The sequence below is a fragment of the Pollachius pollachius genome (assembly GCF_949987615.1).
Source record: "Pollachius pollachius genome assembly, chromosome: 2".
Lineage (NCBI taxonomy): Eukaryota > Metazoa > Chordata > Actinopteri > Gadiformes > Gadidae > Pollachius > Pollachius pollachius.
Genome location: NC_136935.1, coordinates 42313196 through 42333877, shown reverse-complemented (window position 1 = coordinate 42333877; position 20682 = coordinate 42313196). Strand labels below are relative to the sequence as shown.

Genomic DNA, 20682 nt, shown 5'->3' with positions numbered 1-20682 from the left:
ATCCTTCTCTGTGCATTCATTATTAATGACTGTTCTGGCCCCATATAGACCCGTCTCAGGGATGCACTCTGCTGGGAAGATATGTAACTACACTTGTGTTGAAGATTGTATCTCAACGGTTCTTCACAAGTCCTAGACAATATCCCTTTTGTCACGTATTATTGAACGTGGACCGTTTTGTTGGCTACTCCAACCAACGAAATGGATAATGTTGGTTAAGTAATGCAACGGCGTATTAATTGTTTTTATTTATTATTTACTTTATTTGTTTTTTATTCAAAACATCGTTGCGCGTGATGTATCAATCTGGTACACCCAATATTTATACAACTGTCAGTTCCATGTGCTGCTTCACACATTTAGGATCTTACGCTGAAGTCTCGTGATATTTCACAGTTCACGTCAAAGTAAACTGGAGGGATTTTTGGCATGCTGCTGGATAGCTACGGATAGCATTAACGTTAACTACTACAAGTAAGAAAATAAGGGTAAGGATTTTGTTGGACATTACCAAGGCTATAAGACATTTAGAGCACCATTTTACCAGTTCAATTTGCATGAAAAATTTTCGCTCTATAAACTTGTTCTGACACTCATCTGCGGATCACATTAGCGTAAACATCACCAACGATAGACCGGGCTGTAGGATAACAAATAATATCTTCTCTCTTGAAAAAAAATGCAATAGGAGATCAGCCCAGATTGTTGACACAGCTATCTGATTAAATTCAAGATGAATTTAAATGGTCGCCTGCAGTCCAAACTGTCAGTAAACACAGCCTGTCTAGCTAATGTTGATGTTTGAAATAAAGCTGGCCAGCGTAACGACAGGCATTTCCGGACAACCTCAAAAGTAAAAGCCTTCAAGTTGTTTTCAGACACCGTTAAACGAGTTTACTGCCGTTAACAACGGTTGTTAATATATAATAACATCGTTGCATTGATTTAGCCATTACCCGGCAACGCTTCAGTACAGCCGGTTTCACAGTAACTTATTCACCTGGTTACACTTCATGTAACATGCTATTTATCTGCGCTATAGGGATGACTTTAATGATGAGCTTCTGATGGGGAGGGTTGTTACAGTGTAGTAATCTGTATCATACCTGCTCTTGTCACCTTAAATCTGAACTTCCTACATGGTTTGATGGTATCAAGATTCTTCTGTGTTTCACATAGCAATACACAGGTGGTCTCAAGATGGATATGGAAGACAACACCACTGTGTTCTCAACCCTCAAGTCCTTCAACTCATTTATCTCTCACCCCGAGCCTCCCAAGCTCCTCTCCGAGCAGCCAGCAGAAGGTGCAAACTTGCAGACAAACTACAAACGCAGCATGGAGGTAACCATCCATCCATCCATCCACGGCAGGCACACCATTTATAACCTTAATGTGTACACACAGCACTCTCAGGGAAACCCCATTAATGGCCTGCTATCTCTCAGCTGTTAGACGCAGCAGAACGGGTTCAGTCCAAGTGCCAGTACATTCAGTTGGACCAGGAGAAGAAACAGATGGAGTTGAGTCACAAGCGTGCTCGCTTTGAGCTTGAGAAGGTTGCCACTGATAGCGCCCGGGATCTGGAGGTATAGTAGGCTACTGCTGTGTTGTTGTTGTCGTTTGTGTTGTTATTGTCCTTGGGAATACTTATTATAAAAAAAAATGGATGCAGTTCGACAAATGCGCAAAAGGTAGAGGGAGCAGATTATTAAAGCAAACCTTTTTTACGTTTTGTTTTTCCAGCGAGAGATGGACCGAAATCAGGACCTCCTGGGGAGAATCAAACGTCTGGAGGAGAAGGAGGGAGATGCTGCCAAAACCCTTTCAGAGCAGTCTGGGAATAACAGAGTTCTGCGCAAGAACTTCGATGACCTGAACAAGAAGGTGTTGGAGCGAGATGTGAGATTAAACACTGCAAACCAGGTAAATACAAAAAACCCGCGGGGGGTTCAGGGGTGCTGGCCCCGTTGCTAGGCTACTTGTTTACGTTTTAAATGTAAACAAGAGCTCAGCTCCGGCGGGTGTCCGGCAGTCCGCAATAATTTTGAGACAATTGCTGTACTGCCTTTATCGGAATAAAAAAGAATACATTTTCGAGACAGTTTGAGATTTTGCGTCGCTGCACGCATTTTTGAGCACTCTTCATATTGTACCTTGTAGTCCTGCTGCAAGTGATGGAAGGGGTTGGTCGTACTCGACCCTTTAGTTGCGACAGATTTGAAGCACTCTCTACAAAATACCAGATTCTGTAATTCGTCAGACACCTCGTACCCAAACCATTTCCAAACTATGGGGCCATTTGTCTTCCGCTTACATACAAGCTCCTCTGCGCCGCGTTTGCCGGTGGACTCCATGTTTCGCGCCGTAGGGGTTTTAAAAAAGTGATGTGAGTGGAAGGGGGGCAAGGCAGAGCGTGTGTGAACCGGAGGCAGAGCGGGAGAGAGATAAGGAGAGTTACGAAATACCAGGCGGCAGTCGCGGTTTGAAACTGCTGTTATTTGGAACAAATGTGCTGTACTTTCAATGCAAATTAAACTATATAGATGTTGACGATAGCGTCTTTCATATCTCATTTGAAAATATATCGATGTATTTCAAATAAAGGTATATCGCCCAGCCCTAATGCACACATACACTGTACCTTATGTGCCCTAGTGTTTCTTCCTCAGCAATATGTGTTGATGTTATTTCATCCTCTGTGCCCTGCAACAGACGATCAGTTCTCTGAATGATGAGATCAGAGAACTGAAACAGACGGTTCAGAATCAGGACTGTACCATCTCCACAAAGAACCTGGAGATCCAGTCCTTGCAGGAGCAACTGGACCTGCAACGCAGGTACTCACTCACTCACTCCCTCATGGCAGGAAACACAGAGCAGAAGGAATTTATATAATCTGGCTTGTTATAATAAAGCTAAAGCTAATAATGGTTCCGTCCACTCTGTTGCGTTCACTTCTATGATTTTAGGAGGTACCAGGAGATGTCGCAGCTCTGCCAAAGTCTCCAGTCTGCCCAGTCCTCATGCTCCGAACATGTGAATAAGATCCAGGTTTGTCCCTCACTCACTACCTCATTCACCTCACTCAACTCACTCACCTCACTCACTCACTAACTGATGCTCACGGCCAGGAGTTGGAGAGACGCCTGTCACTTCAGGAGCAGGACATTGCGTTGGTGAGGACCATGAGGTCAGAGGTCGCCAGGGTTCAAGACCTGGACAAGGAGGTGCGCCGCCTCTGGGAAGACAACGCCTACCTCAGGTAATCCGTGCTGCCGGTCAGTGCTATGAAGGGCACTAACAGGTGATCTTCACAGCCCAAACATGCTTGGTAGGCCTTCCCCACTGATCCTGAATGTTATGCTGTTGCTGGCATCTGATAAGACCCTGATGAAGTCTAAGTTAGCCTGTTAGCCGCAACACAGAGATGAAGCTACATATCTTTAGCATTACTTTATCCAACACGAGGGCCTTGGATCGAGATTACCCTTCCTTCCCTAACTTACTAAAGACCACTAGATAACTTTCGCCTCATATTGTGCATATGAAGTTGGGCTCCTGGTATTACATCCTTCAATTGACCGTATTTTTTCCTGGTGTTGGGCTGGTAATTAGAACGGTCCAGAAACTAGTGGTCTTTTCGTTTTCTTAAAAAAAAACGTTGCATGATATCTTCTTTTTGTTTGATCAGGGAGAGCAGAGAGAACAGCAGCCTGCTGAAGGAGGAGGTTGAAGGGCTGAGGAGGAAACTGGAGAGGATGGAGAAGACCAAGGAAGACCTTGTCAATTCAGAGCTGGAGAAAGAGGTGTGTGTGTGTGTGTGTGTGTTTGTGTGTGTTTGTGTGTGTGTGTGTGTGTGTGTGTGTGTGTGTGTGTTACGCGTTTCTTATACGTTGTATTTTTTGTACAAATAAAACAGAGGCTGATTGAAAAGCTTCAGGCCTGGGAGAACCTTGGACAATCTACCGGACTGAACATAAGGTAAGTGAATTTAGGGTGCGAAATGTGGCTCCATTTTTAGTTTTGTCCTGCTGAATCTGATGATGCAGTAGGGGGAGCTGTGGCCATTTCTAAATATGTCGCCCAAGCCTGCAGTTGCTGGGTTTTACATTTATTGAATCCTCATGATTGTGTCATGCACTTTTTTGACATACATGTTTTAACTGCATGGTAATGGTAATATACAACATCTTCTATTCAACAAGGTCATCATCTTGTTATAAGTGCATAGAGAAACTAACATTGTTATGAAGTGGAAGCATCGAACAGTTTTCTACCAATGAGTCAATATTGGTTTGCTCCAAGTAGAGCTATGTGATGGAAAATGATTCAGCCTTGGTAAGTGAGTACGTGAAGACATTATAACAAAATAAATTATTGCTTTGGCACTGAAAGTGTTTATTAAAAATTTCCCACACGCTAAAAACAAAGCATTTTGACTCTCCTGATGATATGCTTCCTGTACCAACATGTGTTATATTATTTAGCTAAATCTAGCGAGCAATGATCTGGGTGAAATTTTGTTAATTATTTTTACTTAATTATATTACATATACAATAATATGATTGAAGACCTTAACACAATGCTTGTGTAAAATGAACCATAATATCTTCTTGATACACGATGTGTTTAATTACAATATTAGCACAGGCATCTTCTTAATTTAAATCATAATGTCAACATTTTAACATGTTAATAGTGTCATGACATTATATATTGGCGTGCTCTGCATGTTGTCACAACTGCCAGTCCATTACCTTCTGAAAAAAAAGATTGATAGGAAAAGTTTTTTCAGTTGTTTGTAGCAATGTCAAAAGAGCTTAGTGAAGCAGTGGGAGGCTAAATCGAGTGGTGAAAAACCATCCAAGTGCCAAATTGCAGCTAAATTGAATAAATTTAAAGGGACAGTACATTTATTATTGGAACGTTCTCATAAATCAAGTTATTTCCGACCAAACGCTTATCAGACTGATGAGCTTATAAGAGCTGATGACCAACCTACTAAATGCAGGGCACAATAGTGTCTGCACCTGGCATTTCAACCACAAAAAACACCCAATTTAAGCTTGCCACTCACTTCTTTGGGCAATCAAAATGTGCCAAGCTTTAACAAATGTGTTGTAAAAAGACTCAAAAATGTAACTTCAAGTTGGAATTGTAGAGGAGGAGGGTAAAAAGAAACCAGCATGTGTGAATACAATGCACTCGTGATACTCATTAGTGGCAAGGCTTTTCTCCACAGGGCCAATCAAAACTTCAGCCTGGATGTTTTCTAGAAGATAACTAACTGGTTAATGTTTCTACTTTGTTTCAGTAAATCATTATTCCATATTCCATCACAATGTTTCCATGACTTTGGTTTTGAACAGTATCCAGCCAAATGACACCATGCAAAACTAAACAAATAAATGCAAAGGCTTTGTCAGGCTGTGCCTACAATTTTTAAATAGGAATTTACAAAAACTAATATTTTTTAAAATCTTTTCTACAGTTATGTGGTGGAACGTTGATAGATGGGTTGGTTAAATGAATGGGAAAAGCTAAGATGTATTTATGCAGATTACCTTATTTACATATTCATTAACTGAATGAAGAAGTCTGATTAACTTAAGTCTGGGGCCAATTAGAATTGTATAAATTGCATAAATTATATCATCGGCTGAGTACATAATTTGGGTTAATGTGTCCCTTAAAGATCTAGTCTCCATATTGTGATTAAAAATAAATTTGTTGTATAATTTGACAACAATGTCAAGCACACTGCCATTCCTGCTAACTTAATGTTACTTAGAGTCACACTTATTAATTAGAATTCTAAAAGCTCGACAAGAGAAAATCCATTTTGGATGTTGCTCTTGGCCTGTTCTTTGTGCAGCCCACCAATGGTTATTTTCCTTGGCTGTAGAGAGCAACAGCTGTTATGGAAGGCTGAAAAGTTACACTTCCTGTTGTACGAACAGGACACTTTTATATGCATTATTATGAATGTTATGAACCGGGCGTAGGTGGGGACACTCCCACCATGAATTCAAGTCCCATGCGGCGCACTAAAGGTGACACGTTTTCCATCACCCAGCAGTGGCTGTCCTGCCAGTGAGGGTATGGCGTAGCTCCTGCAACAAAATCTGCTCTTCAACTCACTTGATTGTGTAATGGCGTATAGTTTCTTTGCAATTGTGCCACCGCACGGAATTGCGGTACCTATCACTGGAAGATCCGGAGGTCTTAAAGATTGAAACTTAATGCTACACCATTGGATAGATCATCATATTTCAGTGACTAAACATAGAGTTGAGCTCATTTTATAAGCATGTGAAGATGGTCGGGGTATTTTCAAATTTAGACTTATGAATACAAAAACTGGCTACAATTTGTAAACATTTACCATTGGGCAAAACGTTTGGTCTTCTAATAAGACACACAAATAATACTATTATGATCTGAAGCAGGCCTTGCTGCTGGTGATGCTTATTAGCTAACCTTTAATTGTTTACGGAACAACTTGGTATGAGAGAATGAAAGAAAAGATGCACTGTTTTTTCATTATCACCTTAAAAAAGAACACATGCATTCCTCTCAAAGCCAAAGCCAAGTTCTTAAAAATTCAATCCAAGGGTAATCAAAGGGAAATCATTCCTTACTTTGTAGTGAATTTATTTGGTTTTCACTGGAAAAGGCTATTTGAAGAGTTTATTTAGATACTGTTGGTTGGTCAATTGTATTAAAAATATTATTTTCTACTGAGACTGAGCAGGATATAATTTGTTTGTAAGAATAGACCTTGTGAATTTGTTTGAACAACACTTAACAAACAAATGAATTCCATTTGTAAGGGGTGTGGAGAGATTATATTTGTACTGAGAGTGCAATAATTTAAAAAATGTAGGTTAAGCAGTACATTGGGTGTGGCTTTGTGATTTTAAAGGTTTGAGCTAATTCAGATACATTTGCATCTAGTAAGACCATTTTCCTCAAATTTTATGAGTGTATCGTTGGTTCTAGTATTGGGGGTAAGTTTTTGCATCTTCCGGATAAACTAAAATAACAAATGTAGATATTAACTTCTACTAATAATAATAATTATATTATACTTTCCCTAATAATAATGCTTCATTTAAATTTTAGGCACAATTCATACTTAGAGAAATTCACAATTAATGAATTGAAAATGAACATTGCATTTTTTGGGCAGATTTGTATGTAGTTTATAAAACTACAACCTTTGTTCAACCTTTTAAAATGTTGACCGATAACGGAGTTGAGTTTAAGCAACAGAGTCAAATTTTCCCAATTAAATTCAAGCATTTTGCCTTATTTTAAATGCATTATGGATTCTGAGCCATTTAACTGTAAAAAGTGCATTTGTGGTATACCATTCCAGTTTACGGAAATGTTATAATTGATGTTCTGGGTAGATAAAGCTGTCGGCAGCTGATAAGCGCTGCAATACAGGGCAGGGGGAAAATGCAGACCCTGTGAGAAAGGCAAGAAAATTGACAAATGGATAGAACAAAAGAAGAAATGCAGGGAAGACGAGCATAGTGGCCAATCTGGGTGAAATGCAGCAAAGGTACGCGCAGATATTGGAGAGAGGTGCAAGAAGGCAGAGACTTTTTCAGATGACACCACAACAAAGTCCTGAATCCAACCCTCACCCACAGATATCGAAGTTATTAGATGTATAGGTCCAAGAGTCTATAATTATAATAGAGTAACTACACAGACATGCGCAAACTGGTAATGATATGAATGAGGCTGGAGTAAAGTTGTACGGACTACAACATAATAGTGAGTCTTATTATTAACAATACAATATATATTATAATGTATTGTTAAACCATTTATTTCCATCAAGGCTTCTGTCACAAGTAGCAGCAGGGACTTAGGAAATAATATGGGGAAATTGCGCATTCATCCAATTGAATCTCCCGTTTATTTGACCTGCACGGTCACAGCAAACACACCAGTGTTGAAGGAGGTTTCCATGCATCTGTCAGGATGGTTGATCACCAAAGCACCAGGGTCTACCGAACTAGATTGTCTGTAGTAATAACACTGCATTGTTAGTGTGCTGTATTATTGATCGCACAGACACGAATAACCAGATTATTGTCTGCCTCGTGGCAAGGCAAGTTTCTGTTCTCAGTGATGGCTTTGTCTGTTTCCAAAAGCCTTTTTTATGTCTGCTATTAAAATGATGCCAAAAGGAGAAGCATGTACTCTTCAGGTGGTAGTTGTAATGGCTCTCTCTAAGAGACTTATTAAAGCCAAAAGGAGAAGCCTGTAGTCTTAAGTGGTAGTTGTTATGGCTCTCTCTAAAAGACTGATTAAAGTCTTCATTTTTTTTATAAGTGTATGTTTGCGTTGGCACAGGTTTACCAAATGGCTTAACAACAGTGCAGATTTGCTACTGGCATTTAAAAAGTACAACAAATAAACATGACCTTGACTGTATCTTGTGACGGCATGTTCTATAAATAACCTGTGTGTGTGGTGTAAAATTATTTAACACCGTTAAAAGTCTTCTGATGTTTATTTATTTTTATTTTATACAAGTGCAATTTCTTAATTATGTTAGCAGAACTTGGAAAGAACATTGAGTTACGCATATTGGAATTGGAATTCTACTCATTAATATTTGGTATAGCTCAAGGCTGCTGCAGGGACTGCTTTAAGTGTTTTTGAAATACAGTAGCAAACGGCTCTATACACGGTTCAGAGGTTATATTTACTCCTTCTCCGTTCTTGCAATATTGGCAGCAAGGTGTTCAGGTCGGTCGGCACACCTCTTGTGGACTGACGCGCCTCAAACGGCGCTCCACTTTCAAACCACCGGGAGTGAGAACCGGGCTCCAGCTTGACTAGCCATTGCAGGACATTCACCTTTCTGCCGGGGAACCCACTCCGGGGTTAACCCGACCTGGCGCTTGGGATCATTCCTCTGCTGACGCAACCAAACTTTCTCCCAAACAAGTTCCTCACATTTTAAGAAGACGCCAGGCCCCTGCTGTTGAAATGCAATGGCAGAGCAATCGACAGCGTTGGCCTTCCACACCACACGTGGCCCTTAGAATTCATCACGTATGTCTCTGGCTCTCGGTTGCCTCTGACTGATGAACAAAGTCCAGTTGTGCTGTATTTATTATTTATGTATTCAGTTTATTTATTAAGAAAGCTGTGCTAAGCATAACAGTGCAGATTTGTGCGTAATGAATGTGCTGTGCTGTAGGTTACCTACTTTTCCCTCTTCAATGATGGGAGCTAGAGGAGGGAAATAAATGCACAATGGCGCAATTAATCAAATGGTGCAGAGAATTATAAGACTGGCAACTTTCTGTAAACCAGTCTACCCTGAAAACGTTGTGGCATGTTTTGATGTGCGTTTAAAACAACAGTGGCAGTCTATTGAGTGGTTGAGAACAAAACTTGTCTGGGGCTGGCTAGACATACAATAGTTGAGAGCAGGAGAACTAGTAATTTCCGGTATTGAAGGTCTGTAATGGCTAGACTGTCACGCTCCTGAAGAATGGCAGGCTGCAATTAGAGAATGTACAGCACGATGCGATCTATGTCCTCTTTTGAAAAGCTCACACAAGCAAAATATGGACAGTAGATCATCCATTTTGACCTTTTGCAACGGAACTGGCAGATCAAAATCCTGCATCGTAATAATACTGAACCAACTACTATGCTTGTGATCTTATATTACGCTAGTCTGCTAACAGTAATGCACAAATCGCCCTTAATGCTGTGCTGTGACACGTTTACCAAACATGTTGCATTAAAGATACTAAAGATGGATTCCTATAAATTTTTAAATTGTATACTAATCAACGAGATTGGGGTCTGTCTGTAGCACTAGATTTGATGTGTTCTAGCCTAATTAAGCTTTGTCTGCCAATATTGCTCTGCCTTTTGCACAGACCACTTAATGTTATACTCCAATCATTGGTCACGACAACAAAACTTCTGTGGCAACCTCTGGAAAAAACCTAACGTTGCCTTACGTCCGTCTTTATTTGCCAACCTGTAGCCTATGCTCTCCAGCTGCAATAACTTGTGCTGTGCACTGAAGTGCATGTGTGTTTGTGAGGCAGACTGTTAATGCGCTTCGGAAGTCTGCGAGAAGCTGCTTGATTGTTCCCGCTCTTCTGTGTCAACCCCGGCCCCTGTTGTTTTTTCTGGCTGCTTGTTCATTTTATCCATCTGTCCCATGCAGTGAGTTCATTCAGTACATTAGTTGCCACAGATCCTAGTTTAGCAGATCCTTCCCCCGCTCACCCTTAATCACTCTTACCGCTTCTCTTGTCATCTTAATCCGGACCCCTCGTTGGCCATGCTAACACCTTGGAGGAACTCTGCTGTTTCCCTCTAGTCGCCGTCCGAATCGCGTTCTCCCTCACAGCCCTATTGATTTCTCATTGTGTGTGTGCGTGCTAACCATTCTGTGTTGCGTTTCTCGGTAGGAAGCCTGAAGATCTGTCTCGGGAAGTGGTTCAGATTCAGCAGAGGGAAATTGCCCTGAAAGAGCAGAACTACACACTTTCTAGCAGGTAAGAGCACACACACACACACACACACACACACACACACACACACACACACACACACACACACACACACACACACACACACACACACACACACACCCCATCAGACTCTGGACCAGTTTAATTAACTTTGTGACAATTAAGGATTGTTCAGAGATACGCTCCGCTAAATGCATGGGTGAAGAACACGAGAGATGGATAAAACAGGCAAGAAACACACAGAATTAAATAGAAGAGCCGCACTTGGGCTCTGTGTGTGTCTGAGCATGTGCGTGCGTGTGCCTGCAATAGTGGGTCTGCAATAGCAAGGGGAAAGGAGTAATGAGACTGGTTCTATTGCGAGTATGTGTGTTGAGAGGGCCTTGCTCATGCACTTGGCAGCATCGACGTGGAGGCTACGTCTAGCACGGAAGACTTTCATTATCTAACGAGCTCCGCTTCTCTGATGAATGTGTTGAGCTCCTGGCTGGGAGGCTGGTGGCGGAGGTGGTGGTGGTGGTGGTGGAGGAGGAGGGCAGAGCAGAGTGTGTTTTAAAGGTTGGAGAGGGAAGGTTGTTGTTGGTGACCAGTGATCCAGCCAACACCCGACGGTGTCCGGGCCAAGTTGTGGTTAATCGGGATCCATTGAATGGCGTTCTTCCTCCCATTAGGGAGAATGCCATTTCCGAGTCGGTGGACATTGTTTGATTCGGAGCATCAAACAATGCTCTGTCCTAGCGTAAAAGAATACGATGAGATATAGCACTTTATTACCCCCCCAAAGGGAAACGCTTAGATTTACAAAAGGGAGATAAAGGGGTTACTGCAGTTCAAAGAACAGTGCAAGTCAAAGAAAAGAAAAAAGAATGAAAAAAATTAATAAAACGCACACAACACATCTTCATTCTATGTTCAAAATAAATGTAATTGCATAAACTTAGTTAAGGAAAAAAACATGTATTTACATGAGCAACCGAAGGAGCGAAACACTTGCTGTTGGTACTGTGCAATGCAGCCTAAGTCCTACCATATTATGGTTGGTGTGCAATTCTTTACACTTCCACCATTAAACTCAATTTTGTCCACAGAAGCAGTGCTTACAGTCAGCCCACATTGGAGTTTTAATAGTTGTCTTCAATGTGCTGCAGCCATCCACCCTGTGATTCGGATATTAGTTTAATCCCCCTAGGTGCGACAACAAGTCAGGCGTTCTGTGTAAGAATCGCTGCAAATCCACTTATTGCAATATTCCAACCGAGAGTAATCAGTGATTTAGCAAGGGGGACGCGCTAACACTTCTAGCCTTGCCGTCAGCCCTGTACAGCTTCAACCTTGGTATCAAGGCTCACACAAGGCGGGGGGGGTTGGGTGGAGAGGCGTCTTGGGTAACACTGGAGCAGATCAGAGACGAGTCTTCACGACATAGCAACCGCAAATGGCGAAAGTACGTTTCTCCAATACACATAATGAAAAAAATAAAGAAACCTAGAAAATTGAATGGACGTATATTTGTGACGTTTTATAGTGATGTGAAGGAGATTAAAACTGTTTCATTATTATTTTAATGAATGAATGAATCCCCATTCCAGAGATGCATTTGTTAAAGTGGTCCATCTCTTATTTTGATAGATTAATTGAATGAATTAATTCATTTGAATAGCGGCTGCATGTCCCTTTTATCCTCAACTTATGCATGCACGCCCTTCAATTAAATTCAAATAACTTTTCTTTTGGGGAATTTCTCTTGTTTAGAATATATCTGTGGTACGGATGTACGATTCCACTTTTTCTCAGTACAAGTACTTACATTGGGTACTTACCGATACAAGTTGTTAATACATTACAGTTTAAAGAGCCAGTGAACCCTCTGTTTCAGTGGGAATTCTAATACTTTTAAGATCCTAAAAGAGGGCTGAGAGTTCTAGGAAAGAGCGGGGCGTGTTATCGACATGGTTACGTCCCACGGCAACTTTGTGATACCTGTTGTCACCTTTACGGTTATAACGAGTGGTGTTGTATATAACATGAGCCACACACCGTAGCGATATACTATAGATTTCCGGCAATCCTAACCCCCCAGAAGAGGGTTTTAAATGAATCAATGCTTGGACGGATCTTCACCATCCACACAGACCGTAGCCTTATACTATAGGTATCCAGGAAGCATAACCCTCGGAAGTCTGTATTAAATACATCGCTGCTCAGACAGAGGTTCACCATCCACACACACCGTAGCGTAGCTCGGACGCAGGTATTAAATAAATCGCTGCAGCTTCATCATCTACACAAACCGTACCGGTGTACAGAAATTTCCGGCATAAGTTTTCCTTTCTCAAACTGTGCCGTCGGTGCCCCTTGGTTGACTTGGTTGCTTGACGCCACCTACATGCGCAGCAGAGTTGAATGTTCAGTGTTTTGGGGAGAATGGCAAAAACATAGGATTTTTCCCCCTTTCTCTCTAAATTGGGGACTAATTTCAGCAACAGAGATAAAATTGCATAGATTACTATGTTGACGATCATATAAGACAAATTACCACATAAAAAAACATTTTTGGTGGTTAATTTGGAGAAGTTTATATGAGCTCATGGTATATGTTCATAACCGGCCCTCCAGACAGACAATAAACAAGGGCATCATAAAGTGCACATTAAAAATGTGCAGTATGCCACCCAGTCTGATCCATTTGGATCGAATGCGTCGATATGTAATGCATGTTCAAAAAGGACACCGGCGCTGGCCAGCATCAGGGGTCCGGTAGTCCCACCAGTAGTCTCGTCCATTTGCCCTCTCCTAACCGTCCCATCTGTCCGTCCGTGTGCCAGGGTGCGTAGCGTGGACCGCTCCCAGTCCCAGCTGCAGGGTGAGGCGTCCCAGCAGCGCAGCAGGGCCCTGGAGGAGCAGAAGAAGAGGGAGACGCAGGACGCTCTGGTCCGCAGGCTGCAGAAGAGGGTGCTGCTGCTGACCAAGGTGCACGCACGCACGCACACGCACGCACACACTCATGCACCCCTGCAGAATGTGTTCAAACCCGCCACCGCGGTAGCATGCATACAAACGAGAACCGCGACGGCCCTCCACAAATCTTCGCAACCGATGCCTTTCGAGCTGGAACGTCGAATAACATCAAGGGGATCTCTCTCTCTCTCTCTCTCTCTCTCTCTCTCTCTCTCTCTCTCTCTCTCTCTCTCTCTCTCTCTCTCTCTCTCTCTCTCTCTCTCTCTCTCTCTCTCTCTCTCTCTCTCTCTCTCTCTCTCTCTCTCTCTCTCTCTCTCTCTCTCTCTCTCTCTCCCCCTGCACTGCCTTGGACTGGGACTTAGTTCGGTATCGATTTTTCAGTGTGTCCAATTCCCAGGTCAACATGATCATTGTCCTAACACACAAACATTACACACACTCACATGCATATACACACACACACACTTCTATACATATCAAGCCCATAAATCCCAAGAGGGATCAAGGGCGCTTTATACCGGTGCGGTTAAAAAAAACTCACAGCTTCACGCTGTTTTGACGCGGATGACAAATTGAGGTGCGAGTAATGATTCCGCATACAGGATCCCATTATTCCCTTCTATGCAGGCCTTTGGGTTCCGAGGAAACACAATGCAAATGGGTTCATCCTTCAGTGTTTTGGCCATCGGTGATCCCCCTTCTGCTCCTCCTGGCGGGCTGTGTGTGGCGGAAGTGACAGCGCAGTGTTGTATTTCTCACATCTCACATACGTGTCTCAAGGTGTGACCTGCCCCGAGCTTACCGCAAGGACGACTGAGCTTACCGCAACGCTAGCGGTGTGAAGGCTGTTGCAGCGCTTTACGTGCATGGCCGGCTCACCTAATGGAAGCACAATTGGTTTTTCTCTCCTCTGCTAGATAGGAGTTGACCAAAAGCAATTTAGAGAAAATGGGGTAAAAACTATGATTGTTTTATCTCTTTCTCTGTCTGTCTCCCCCCTCTCTGTGTCTCTCCGTCCCACTGCGTCCATCTCTCTGTTTTCGCTCTCTCTTATCTCTCAGTTTGTGCGTATAAATGGAGAGTTGCCATCACAAATAGAGGCTGATTTTTCATTTAGATTATGTGTATGTGAATTTCATTGCACCTTAATAGGCGGTAAACAGCCGTGGGGGTTGTCGTTAGCATTAGCGCCACACAGGCACACACACGCGCCACCAACTTACTTGACCCATAGCCACAATACATCTAGTAGCTTGTATTGGGGCGTTCTGAAGAGTGTATCGTTTGTAGAAGCCCCCTTTGAACTGTATAATACTTTGTTATCTACTCGACGATAATCAGTATTCTGGGTAAGCAGGCGCCTATGGGTGGTTGGACATCTCGACAACGTTTGGTTGAGTCTGATCGTTCGCATCTTGTTTGACTTGACACAAAGGCTTCCTGATTGTCTCAGCTTGCACATGGAGAGGCCCATCAGTGGCTTTCTTCTGAAATGTGTCCCAAACGGCAGTCTCATCATGATCAGGCACCATAAAGAGACACTACAATCAGAATGACAAGTCAGTCGTAATTCTGGGATTTTTGGTTGTTGCCTTGTTTCCAACATCGCAAGTATCACGAGGAAAGCATAATTTCTCTACTGCGGTTATTTAAAATCTACTTTTCCCTGGGTCAGCAGACTTCATCTTCACCGGGCAAAAAGTGTTTCACAAAAGGCCCAACGAAATTTGTAGAGTAGGTAGTTGAAGTTTAAATGAAAACAAGACACCCAGAGCAACCTTAAGGCATGATCATCCATCATCAAACAAAGTTTTGTACGTTGTATTCATTTAGCAGTTGCTCTTATCCCCTTTTAGTTAGCGAGCAGATTCTAGCTAAGGCTGAGCGCAATCAAAGCAAATAATCAATATTGGAGCGACTACACAAGTTTCCAAATTACTATAAAAAACCAACTAGAATGCAGAGTAGCGGCAGGGATAAGAAACCAGTTTTAATGTAATTAGTGGGGGAAGTGCACCACAAATAAACAGCTGTATTGTGTTTATCAGGTCTGTTGGAGTTGCTCTGGGAATCCCATCGATTCTGCTGGTCTGGCAGGTGCTACAGTGTGTCCAAAGGCTATGCAAGCAAACAACCCCTTGGTGGGCATCAATTACTAACGTAATTGAAAATTATATATGCTTGAATATGCATCACCGTTTCATGTGGAACAAATTTGTTTTAAATTATGTAAGTATTTTATATAAATAAGGTATATTGTAAATGGATAGATATAGATCTATTAATAAATCATATATATATATTTTTTTTTACCTTCATGTCTGAAGCATGTACGTTTTGGTCCATGGAGACCAGGAACAAAAAGACACGCTGACAGTGACAGTGAGAGAGAGAGTGTTTTTGTTACTGAGGTAGGCCTCATCCGGTGGAGTGACACCTGAGCACAGAGAGAGAGACAGTGCTCGGTTGGGACTGCCCTCCTGTGCGTCCCTCGGTGGAGGCAGCTCTTGGTACAGCGCTGATTGACTAGAGTCTATGCCGTGGCGGTGACGCCGACTTCACACACCTCCGCCCTGGAGAGTCTCTTTTGACGAGCACGGGCAGGCCCCCTCCCCCTCGCCCCCCCCCAAGCCAAAATCATCTTGTCAAAGTGTGAGGGACACGGCGAGATACCAAAGGAGCGGGCTCATTTTAAATGCTTCATTTACGACAAGACATTTGTCTGTCATAACTCATTGATTAAATGTGATTTATATCCCCGCCTCTGATTTGAATATCACACGGCGAGGAGATGCAGATGAGCGCTGCCACCGCCTCAAACTCATCCTGTCATCGCTGCTGAAACCACGCGGCCGTAACCTCCTCCTCGTACAATCGCAGAGACATCCATCAACCATATGTACACATTTACATGGACGGAATAACGTGGATTTAATGGATAAATGGACTTAACTGATTTTTCCATGCATGCATACATCCACTACCAGTAGAACTCCACTTTGAAATACATACACACACACACACACACACACACACACACACACACACACACACACACACACACACACACACACACACACACACACACACACACACACACACACACACACACACACACACACACACACACACGTTTCTTCCCCGTTTGTGTACCTCTGTTGTTGGATATGCTGCTGTGCGTGTCGTGGAGATGAGTTACGGTGTGTGTGTGTGTGTGTCTGTCTGTTCTCCAGGAGCGGGACGGGATGCGCTCCATCCTGGAGTCGTACGACAGCGAGCTGTCCCACACCGACTACTCTCCCCAGCTCAGCAAGCGGCTCAGGGAGGCGGAGGACATCCTGCAGAAGACCCAGAGCCACCATGTGGAGATGGAGGTACAGGAAAAAGAGCGCCGTTGGTTTTTCAACGCATTCATCTTCTTTATCGGTGTGCTTAACCAACAGTGATTTAGTATTTTGGAGGTTTTTTCGATTTTTTTTTATTAGAGCTTCACTTTGAGCCGCGAAGGAGTATAGAGTTAGCACACGTTCATCCTATAAATATCAGATCTGGTGGCTTTTTGAAAGAGGAAAAAAAAAAAGAATTCCGTGGTTTCTACCTCGGTTGCATAATCTAATGCCGAATCCGATGACCGCTTATGAAACATGTGCAGCACTTCAGAGCCGCCGAGAAAAATGTGGGAGTGTGTTCTCCTCTGAAATCCCCGAACACTAGTTAATCGTTGTGCTGTAATTACAATCTTCTAGTTAGCAAGACAATGTACTTGCCTCACTATCATTTTGGATGTAGTGTGCTAACTCTAAGCTAAGGAACAGTGGGGATACCGAACTCCGGGCCGCTGCAGCTGCGACTGTGGAGGCGTAGTCGAGTCATTTTCGTATTCACACTTGCCAGCTACAGTTACTGTTGTCAACTTGCTGACAGCGTAGAAAGTCAGTCAACATCATTTACAATCCAAAGCACTCTCCCACTATCGTCTCTGCTTCTTACATATTCATATTCAATGCACGTGATTGCCCTGGAGAATGTCAATCTCACAATTCACTTAAGGAACTCAAAAGAGCCTCTTTATGGCTGAATTTTTTTGCAGCCTTCACTTAGAACATTTCTAGTTGTTTAGTTGTTAAGTCAGTTTTGAGGAATTCTCTCGTCTCTAATGTTTTCTTGATGCTCTCCAGGGCCAGCTCACCAAAGCCCAGGAAGAAAGCGGGACTCTCAAACTCCAACTTCAATCTGTTAGTACACGCATGCACACACGCACACACACACACACACACACACACACACACACACACACACACACACACACACACACACACACACACACACACACACACACACACACACACACTATTGATTACAGAGTTTGTGCTTGTGTATGCGTGCCGCAACAGGGCTCTGACCATTTACTGATAATCGGTAAGCTGCACCTTTTTACTCGCAGTTGTTTTCACGGGGGCTGTTTCCTCTTGAGGCACCCCCTCCCCCCAGATAGGTTCTCGTTGCCAGGGAGACGTCACCTAGTCATGGCGATGAGAATTGATGCGTGAAATCCACCTGTCGGGTGGAGGAGTAATTACTTATTCGTCTGGGGAAGATGAAGAATTAGGATGAGTGCAGACAGACGGACAGACACACTTAAGGATAATCAGTCACAAGGAGGGAGAGGGAGCAAGAGAGAGCTTTAATTCAAACCCACAGTTACCTCAACAGAAATACGGAACACATTTTGGGTCAGATGTGAGATGAAAATTAAAGGATTATGGGATGTCAATGGTTGCAAAGAAACCCACCAGTTTCTGGTGCGTTACATTTGCGGAGGATAGTCACATGCTGTGCTGGATTTTGTAGGATTCCATCAGCAACGTTTGAGCCGTGCGTTCTCTGCTAGGCATGCTGCCAGAGACCTCGGCACAAAGCGCTCAGATGTTCGTGTGTCTTCGTCGTTTCCTTTCATTTGGATTTTGTTTTTCTGGGTTTTTTTGTGTGTCTCGTCTCAGGTGGAGCTGGAGCTCGAGTCTGTGAGGAAACAGCAGAGCTCCGTTGCCGAGAGCAACTCGGGGATGGTCAAAGAGGAGGTCCTCTTGCTCAGGTACAGGGACACACACACACACGCACTGCCCAGCATTTATAAAACGCAGTCCGCCCTCATCTCTAGTAGGAGTTGAGTCATCAAATATTCATAGTTTGCTGCTGTGCCATCTTTACTAACCTGTCTGTTATTAGAGCTGTGCCTTTTGCACCCCTCCCTCCCGTTCAAAAGAGATGACGGGCTGTCCTCTCACAGTATGACGGACAGCCGGGAGACATTGAGCCCAGCAATGTGTTCTTGTCCATTTCTTTGCAGGCAGAAGATTGAGGATGTTGAGGGAGAGCGACAGCGATTAGAGGAGCAGAACAACATTCTGGAGATGAGACTGGAGCGACACAGCCTGCAGGTGGGTGTACCCAGCGCCCTCCTCTCTGTGCTCTTTGTGACGGATTGACTCGTCTGCCACAAAGGAACCAATTTAACACCCCCAAGGGCAGTGGCAGGCCCGGCCTGTACGACACCGCAGATTGATTTACAACAAACACTGCCGGGATCTGACACATTTTCCAACACAATTGGACCCAGGTGGTATCTGGGCAGTGCTCACTAGAAAGTTCTAGAACTTGTCGTTGCTGATTAAATTCGGTTCCTCATTGGTGGACGAGAGCGGGGGATTAGAATGGTGCCTAGTTGAGGGATGACTCCTGGAAAGAATACTTGATCTCCTTCCAGCTGAGCTTAGGGTGGCTAGGACTGGGCCTCGCCCTGGCTATGTAAGACAAACACATATTAATACCTTAAATCCACTTTCTAATGCACACACACACACACACATACAGACTCTCTCTTTAGCAGAACTAATAATAAAGAATGTACACCCACATGCAACACACACCACACCACATACACACACGCACACACTATAATCCTTCCTCTTTCATCTTGCAAAGTTGCTTCACTAAAACCCTAATTTGCAGCTGATCCGTTGCCTTTTCCTGCACACGTCTGTGTGTATGTGCATTTGTGTGTGTAGTGTTTGAGTGTTTGTGAGGCAGACTGTGCGCTAATGTCTGTGTGTTTTTGTGTGCGCGCACGCTGTTTCAGCCTTTATTGGGTATCTCCTCCCCCCCCCCCCCCCCCCCCCCCAATCTCTGTGTATCAGGCAGAGCGGCCCACCAGGGCACCGTAATGAGGTGGTGTGGAGCGCTGCCTTCTGACTCCAGTTAGCTCCGGAGGGTTAGCAATCCGCGGCTCGTAGAGCATGACCATCACCTCTTTAGGCAATTGACCATTTTAGGGTGCGGCAAGGTTGCCCTGGCAAGTGGATCAGGTTGGTTCTCCAGAGCTGATGTCTGGACTTCTCCATGGTAGCATAACGCCGATGACGGCAACCCCAGCAGTCTCGGGTGAACGAATGAGTAACTCATTGCAGGGGTGGGTGATTCGAAGAGAGGTAAATGAACGACTATTGGTGCTTTGCACGCCATGTGGATGTTGTGGAATAGACTCTTTCTGCTTTCACTTTTTTTTTTTCTTTTGGATGTTTTTGTTTTTAGCACAACCTTTTTGTATTATTGCAAGTAAGGATGCAAAAGGAATGAGTCGCAAAACAGTAACAGCTTTTCGATATTGCTTACCCCCATTCACCCAGATTCTAGCTCACCTGCCATCGTAATTAAGATATTAATTTGAAATATTTAAATGTATAAACACTTTTTCTTTTTTTAACCTCTTCATCCCAAGAACATCTATATCTATTGATTTTTTTTCTATAACCGTGTAGTACTATAGTACCTATATTATCTATAATTTCAGATGGGAATTAAATATTATGGGCAAATCCAAACCCTTGCAACCTGACCCCTTCCACCTGGCCCGCCTCCACAGCTGCAGTAACCCTGATCTGTGGTTGGTTGCTTTCCCTATCAATCTGGGTAGACTGTAACTACCCACTATGTACATAGTCAAGTGTCGTCAACATGGTGTTTAAACAATGAGCTCATTAATCAAGCGCCAACAAACTAAATACAGGTTAAACAAAGGTCATTATCAAATTTTATAGAGTTCCATCATAACCGTAACAATCTCTTGCCTTCATCAAGTAAAGCCTCACCATCGTCCCGCCAATTCTGGACACATTTCTAATAATGGGACCAAGC

The 20682-nt window shown here is 43.3% G+C and overlaps 1 protein-coding gene across 1 annotated transcript in view; it reads left to right on the top strand.

The window, feature by feature from the left end:
* Window positions 1-382: 382 nt before the first annotated feature.
* The window catches only part of mad1l1 (mitotic arrest deficient 1 like 1), a 43045-nt gene continuing 22745 nt past the window's right edge, over window positions 383-20682 (top strand). The window contains exons 1-15 of the mRNA XM_079730811.1: window positions 383-488; window positions 1180-1344; window positions 1449-1589; window positions 1747-1926; window positions 2716-2840; window positions 2973-3054; window positions 3135-3265; window positions 3695-3809; window positions 3923-3984; window positions 10471-10557; window positions 13359-13503; window positions 16725-16865; window positions 17670-17726; window positions 18492-18583; window positions 18839-18929. Coding sequence (XP_079586937.1) covers window positions 1201-1344; window positions 1449-1589; window positions 1747-1926; window positions 2716-2840; window positions 2973-3054; window positions 3135-3265; window positions 3695-3809; window positions 3923-3984; window positions 10471-10557; window positions 13359-13503; window positions 16725-16865; window positions 17670-17726; window positions 18492-18583; window positions 18839-18929 — 1593 coding nt within the window. The 5' untranslated portion in view covers window positions 383-488; window positions 1180-1200. The remainder of the gene's footprint in view (window positions 489-1179; window positions 1345-1448; window positions 1590-1746; window positions 1927-2715; window positions 2841-2972; window positions 3055-3134; window positions 3266-3694; window positions 3810-3922; window positions 3985-10470; window positions 10558-13358; window positions 13504-16724; window positions 16866-17669; window positions 17727-18491; window positions 18584-18838; window positions 18930-20682) is intronic.